This window comes from Gossypium hirsutum, chromosome A12 (assembly GCF_007990345.1).
Source record: "Gossypium hirsutum isolate 1008001.06 chromosome A12, Gossypium_hirsutum_v2.1, whole genome shotgun sequence".
Lineage (NCBI taxonomy): Eukaryota > Viridiplantae > Streptophyta > Magnoliopsida > Malvales > Malvaceae > Gossypium > Gossypium hirsutum.
In genome coordinates this window covers 90,676,684-90,684,058 of record NC_053435.1, presented here as the reverse complement: position 1 = coordinate 90,684,058, position 7,375 = coordinate 90,676,684, and the positions used below count along the sequence as shown (strand labels likewise).

The 7,375-nt window shown below is 33.6% G+C and overlaps 1 protein-coding gene across 1 annotated transcript; it reads right to left on the bottom strand.

Moving 5' to 3' along the window:
- Positions 1-5,347: 5,347 nt before the first annotated feature.
- LOC107928672 (uncharacterized) lies at positions 5,348-5,944 on the bottom strand. The gene is made up of 2 exons (XM_016859929.1): positions 5,647-5,944; positions 5,348-5,583 (listed from the first exon to the last, which is right to left on the bottom strand). Exons 1-2 carry the CDS (start codon positions 5,942-5,944, stop codon positions 5,348-5,350), a joined length of 534 nt encoding a protein of 177 aa, XP_016715418.1.
- Positions 5,945-7,375: the final 1,431 nt, after the last annotated feature.

Sequence of the window (7,375 nt, the reverse complement as noted above, 5' to 3'; positions counted from 1 at the left end):
TCCTTATTTGGCCCTCCAACTTAAAAAAAAATATTTAAGTTATTTATCTATTTTTTTCACTGTTTTTTAGCCTTTAAACATATTTTTTATCAAATTATTTTAAAATAGATGAAAAATTAAAGGAAAAATTAAATAGATGATTATAAAATTGGAGAAACAAAAGATCATTATGCCAATTATTTTTATTATTATTCTTTTGGAGCAGGAGAGGGATAAGTAGGAGGAAATGGGACACGGCGAAATCGGTGACATTTGGCTCGAAGAGCAAGCCATTAATGTTATGCAGTTAATGGACAGTGTTAAATATAGTATAAAATTTAAGAATTTTATTTATTTATTAATTAAAGGTAAAAGGAATTCTTCAGTCTTTTTAATTTTAAAATAAAGTAAATTAGTTTTTTCTCAAAAAATTAAAATAATTTGATCTTTATCAATTTTAAAAGTAATAATTAATTATAATTAATTACGGTGTTAACATTTTTTTGATAATTTTGTATAATTTTAATTAGTATAAAAATAAATTTAGTTCTCGATATTTATATATTTTATTATTTTGGTCTTAATTTTAAAAAATTCAGCAAATTTAGCCTCAACATTTATATAGTTACAAAAATATTACGGGTTAAATTTGCTAAATCATGACCAAATTGATAAAATATAAAAATTATGAAAGTAAAATTTGTTATTATACCAATCAAATTTATATAAAATTGACGAAAACATTAATGTTATGATTAATTGTCTTTAATTTAATTTTTGAAGAAAAATTAAGTGTTAAAAATAAATTAAAATTTAAATATTAAATTTAAATTATAAAATTTATTTGGTACATTATTTAAATTAATTATGAAATATAATTATATTATTTAATAAATATATTTTATATATATATTCTACATTTCTATCTTTCATTTGCAAACATTTTACCTTATTCTAAACTAAAATCAAAACTTTTAAACATAAAGTTTTATAAGATAATATAATAAAATAAAAAATTGAGTTAATTGAAAATACTCTTGAGTAATTTTTACCTATTTATCATTTTTCATAATTTTTTGTAGAAATTTTTTTATTAAATTATTTTTATTTTGGATTATAAAACATATGTAAAATATTAAATCATTGAAAAAAATTAATTTTCAATTGATTTAATTTTTTTTAATGGTTTATCAATCAAGGTTAGTTTTAGTTAAAAAAACTATGGGATTTTAATATTTTAAGTTAAAATCTCATTATTTGTATATTTTATTTTAGGTGTAAATTTGTATTTCATAAGTTTAATATAAAAATACAAAAATAAAAACATCTTCATAGTAAATTTTTTTAAAACATCTTTATTTTAATATTTTTTAAACTAGTTAAATTGGGCTCGGTATGTAAAACCGGGTTAATGGTCCAACCGGTGGCTAGACCGAATCGATCGGGTCATCACTGACCTGGACCGAACTGGTTCGGGGTGCCGTACGGGTGTCGCACTTGCATCACCAAACACGACAGTATCGGTGGCTGCGATAGAGGCGTTGGTTGTCGGTGGTTGAACAGTAGAAAAGTCACACTCCTATTTGGACTTTACCAGAAAATTTGATTTCAGATTAATTATTCTAAAAATAATATTATTTTAATAGTTTAATATTAAATTAAATTTAATACTTATGTTAATAGTATTTTATTAATTTAATATTAAAGTGATTATTTTAATATTAAATTTAATTTAATGTTTAGATAAACATTTTATTATTTTAATAAGATTTAATATTAAATTAATATAATATTTAATCATCGTTGAACTCTCTAAACTATCCCTATATAAAGAGAGCATTGGGTCATTATTTACATACACTTGAATTCAATAGAAAGTTGTAGAGAGAAATTCTCTTCTCTGAAGATATTATTTCAGAAAATTTCTAAAGATATTTTTTTATTTACAATTTGACCTAAAAATTTAAAGAAATTGCAAAATTACCCTACTGGTAATTCTTGTGAAAATTTATCTGATTCAAAGCGAGCCTACTCTTGGCAAACGTGAGCTTGAGGATAGCAAAGAAGACTACTCAGTCGAAGCGCTCATCCTAGACGAATCGAAAAAGGTACAATTTTGATTAAGTGTTTATTACTTTAGATATCACAACTAAGATCTTGTTTTGGAAAAATTTTAAAACTCTAGTTTTTCCCTAAATTTATTTTCTACTATGTTTTCCAAACCCATTTTTTCCAACAGTGGTTTATAAGATGCAACCAGCAAGATCACTTGACCTAGATTCTTTTTTTTTTGTGAAAAGAAAAGAAGAATTGCATCAATTACATAAAGGTACCATTAACTTTATCTTTTTGTAACAATTCTAAGATTTCCATAGGAGCTTTGTCAAAGATGTGCAAAGTTGATTTCCAATTCAGCCTGAGCTTAGCAAGGCGATCTGCCACCAAATTATGTTCTTGCAGAATGTGGATTATCCTCCACTGGCCTTCTGATTTAATGATTCGTTAAACTCTTCTAAGCACAGTAATCGCAAACTCCTCCATTCCCAAATCATTTAAGGCTTGGATAGCTTCAAGACTATTAGTCTGAATAATGACTCGTCTCAATCCTTTATTAAGTAGCAAAAGGATTCCATCAAGGATGCTCCAAACTTTGGCCTCAAATGGTGAACAAACACCTAAGTATCTGCCGAATCCCATAATCCAAATTCCATCTCTATCCCGAACGACGCCTCCGGATGTGGCATGGCCAGAATTCCTCGTCACGGCACCGTTAGTAGACAAAAGTACCCATGTATTCTCAGATAAATTCGGACGATTCACAGCTGAAACCTTATTTTCGTATCCACTACTATATAATTCAAATTGGCGAGCCCAACTAGTAAAGACTTTCACCACTTCAGTAGCTGACCATGAGATGTTCTAGAAAATGAAGAGATTCCTATTCTTCCATATTCGCTAGGTTATTAATCTAAATAGGCATGACCAAGTAACTCCACTATCCTGCAATCTCATATGACAACAAAGATTAGATGAAAGCCAAACCTAAAAAGAGTCAGAAACGAACCTTTGCTTCAGATGATTTGGAAGCACATATGTCCACACGTCTTTTGCTACTGGAAAATCACAAAGAACGTGGCTCATATCCTCTAGCTCATGACCACATATAGAACAAGAATTACTGTGTCTGATCCCCCTCTTCGTACGCTCCGAATTTGTAAGGAGCCTTTGTTGAAAAGCAAGCCATAGGAAAAATCTCACTCTCTGTGGACCATGATATTTCCAAATAATTTTCCAATTCTCATCTCGAGGATTCCAAGTGTCTTTTTTTAAAGTTCAAAAAGCACTTCAAACCGAAAAAACGCCTAAGGTCGAACGAGTCCATATCACTTTGTCAGCTCCTCAGTCAGGATGGAGAGGAGGAATGCTTATGATCCTGTTAATCATGTCTTCAGGCAGCCAAACACGGAACAAATCCAAGTTCCAACTACCATCAGCGTTAACCATCTCCCTAACAAAACAATTCAAATCAAGGTTAGTATTGAAATTAGAGGACCCATACTTGGAATCTAAGAGTCCTTCAACAACGAACGCTGTCACCATCTCCTATAGCCCAAGCTAAGTTTTCACGGAGGGTTGGCCATATTTTAGCAAGGGATCGCCATAAATGTGAGCATTGACTCTTAGTAATGGACTCTGAAATTTGCTCTTTCCAACCATATTTAGAACGCAGGACACGAAACCATAATGCATTACATTTTGAAACTAAACCAAATCCAATTTTCACGAGAAATGTCATGTTTTGATCATTCAAATGACGAAAACCAAGTCCACCACGAGATCGTGGTTGACAAATAGAATCCCAGCCTACTAATGACATTTTTGGATGACCATTATCACACCCCCAAACAAACTGTCTAACCAATCTTTCAACCTTAGCGTAGACTCCCTTTGGAATAAGCATCGACTGCATGAAGTAGTTCGGGATAGAAAGTAAAATAGATTGGGCCAAAGTGATTCTTCTCGCTATGGATAGTTTCCTCACATCCCAATTGTTAAGCTTGTGCCTTACCTCATCAACCACAAAGCTAAAGGTACTTTTAGTCACCCTATTATGCAAAAGAGGAACTCCTAAGTAAATACCAAGGTTCTGAATCTTCTGAAATCCAAGCAGTTAAACAATTTGGTTACAAATTTTATTATTAATCCCGTTAGAAAAGTAAATATTACTTTTCCTAGCACTAACTCTATGTCCCGAAACATCACAAAATCGATTAAGAATGTTCTTCAGAAGTCTCGCTTGATCAACTTGAGCTTTGTAGAAAATCACCAAGTCGTCGGTGAAGAAAAGATGGGAAATCGCTGGTCCAAATCTTGAGAGTTGAATAGGTTTCCACCTTCCAATATCAATATCCGACCTAATAAGATGCCCTAGCCAATCCATGTATAACAAAAATAGATAAGGCGATAGAGGGCACCCCTGACGGATACCTCTGGCTAGTTTAAACTTTCGAGTAGACACTCCATTCCGAAGGATATGCATTGAACTGGAAGATATAGTCGACATAATCACTTTTCGAAGAGACTCAGGAATCCCAACAGCTGTCATCAAAACACTTATGAAGTCCTAGCTTATTATGTCATAAGCTTTCTCCAAATCTAACTTGATAGCCATCCAATTCTTCCCACTCCTCTTGCCACGCATCGAGTGTATGACTTCTTGAGCTAGAATGATATTATCTGATATGTTCCGACCAGCTATGAATCTAGCCTGTTCCTGTGAAATAAGGCTAGGGAAAACCAACTTAAAACTTTTAGCAATAACTTTTATAACCAATTTATACATAACAGAACACAAACTAATAGGCCGAAACTAGCTAAAATCTTTAGGACGGTCCTTTTTAGGGATTAAGATGATTAGAGTGTTATTCAAATCTTGTTCAATAGGCTTCCTAGCAAAAATTCCTTTCACCCACTTGCAAATATCATTACCAAGAAGATCCTATTGGCTCTGAAAGAAATGAGTATGAAAGCCATTACTCTCAAGAGCTTTTAACGGTGCCATATCAAATAGAGCCTTTTTAATCTTTTCATTGGTGATAAGCTTATCCAAGAAAGTAATCTCAGAGGGCTTTAGGCGAGGAAAATTAATATTGGTTAGGTCCCCCAATGGCTATGGCACTTCTCCATAAAGTTTCTCAAAGAATCCCACAGCTTCAGATTTCAAAATTTCCTGATTAAAACACCATTCCCCGTTGCTAGTACGCAATGTAGTGATACGGTTAAACTTCCTCCTCTTGACCGTACGACTATGAAAAAAATTAGTGTTTCTATCCCCCAACTGCAGCCAGTCACACCGAGCCTTTTGTCTCTAAAGTAAATCTTCATGATTGAGGACATTTTTCAATTCATCTCGGACTTCCATCTCCTTTCTAGCTAAGAAACTTGAATCAGTTCGTTCTAAGGCCTTTTCAATGTTGTTGAGCTCTCTCATAAGTTGACGTTTATGGGAGCCCAGAAAACCATAGACATCCTTATTCCAATCTTTGACATAAGTAGTAAACTTATTCAAAGAATCAGCTATATTGCTTGCGAAGGTCCACTTATCTTTGACAAAGGTAGAACAGTTATTGTGTTTCGTCTAACCGGTTAAAAATATGAAAGGTCTACCTTTATCCATATTCAAGTCCGGTCTTGTAGACAAAAGGATAGGCTGATGATCAGATTTAACATGTGGTAAATGTGATACTAGAGCCTGTGGAAAAGAAGTCATCCAAGCATCATTCTCAAGAGCTCGATCAAGCCTGACGAAAGTTCCACCTCTCTGCCAAGTGAAAGCCAGGCTGCTAAAGACCAGGTCTTGTAATTCACAAGAGTCAACAAAACCCCCAAATAAACTACATCTCTTACCTTTAGTACAAGGGCTTTGCTTATCCGCAAAAGATAAAATAGCGTTAAAGTCACCCATTAATAACCAAGGGCTCGTTTGAATAAGTATTGCATCTTTAAGCCCATCCTATAGAATCTTCCGTTTTGTCCTATCAGGACTGCCACAAACGAAGGAAATAAAAAATGATTATTAGGATCATGCTCATTAACACGAAGAAGAATGAATTGAGAATGATTCTTGATAATTTGAATCCTCACTGAATCACTCCAACCCACTTATATACCACTTGAAAAACCAACAACTTCAACACGGTGAGAAAAATTAAAACCCAGTTGATCAATAATGAAATTGGCTTTTTTACCGCTCACTCTCGGTTCAAGTAGACAAACAATATCAGGATGATGCTCCACATTGTACTCTCGAAAAACACGGATAAATTTCTTACTAGCACAACCTTGACAATTCCAAGAAAAAAATTTTAAGTTTGAATTCATGTCAAATAAGAAATTAAAAATATAAGCCTTACAATAATAAAAAAAATTCGGATACCAAAAAGAAAAATAACAATTACCTAGTGTATCAAAATAAAATAAATAATAAAACTTGTAATAATAAAATATCACAACTAGCAAATTAAAAACCATAAACTTGCGGCAGTAAATAAAACCAGCCTTACTGTCCAAGGAGACTCCCTTCCTTCTGCTGTTCTTCGTCTCCAAAATATCCATTTGAGCTAGATTTATCACCTATTAAAGAGGAAATATTTTCAGCCAAATGAGCAATCGAGTCTTTTAACAAAACTCTTTGGTTACCATTAGATTTAAATCGGCTGCCACTATTCACATGCATTTTATTAAATTTTTTCAAAGCTCCCCTGCTTTTAGCTTTCACACCGCCCTTACTTCCAAGCATCAACCCTTGATTCAAGCTTAGATTGGCCTTTAAAACCGTGGGGGTGCTGTTCTTATCCTTGCTTTGCGAGAAAACCACTGCTGAGTGCTTATCTGAGTCGAGACTTCCCACCTCCACCACCACTTCAGCATTCGGTTGGCCTTCCATCAAGGAACCAACGACTGTAAAATTCGAGACTTTTCCCATCGCTGAAGAAGTGTTACTGTTGGAACCACCGACCAGCACATTTTGGGCTATTACCTCTTGCCCTGTAATATCCAAAGAGGAACATGCTTGATTTGTTAAGGGGATACTAAGACCCGAGCTCCAGTTGGACAAGTTGGGTATAGCAATTAGCCCACCATCCTTTATGGCCAGGTCCAGGCTAGTTTTAGGATCCACCAGTTTAACCTTGCCATTCTTTTTTAATTCCCTAGGCAATCGATCGTTATCAGGTTCCATTCTTTCCTTGCTGGATTCAACAATTAGCCCACCATCCTTAAAGAGCGGATTCAAATTAATTTTAGGACCCAACATTTTAGCCTTGTCATTATTCTTAGATTCCATATTCTGTCGACCGTTGTCAGATTCCACTCTTTCCTTACTTGAAGAATTTTC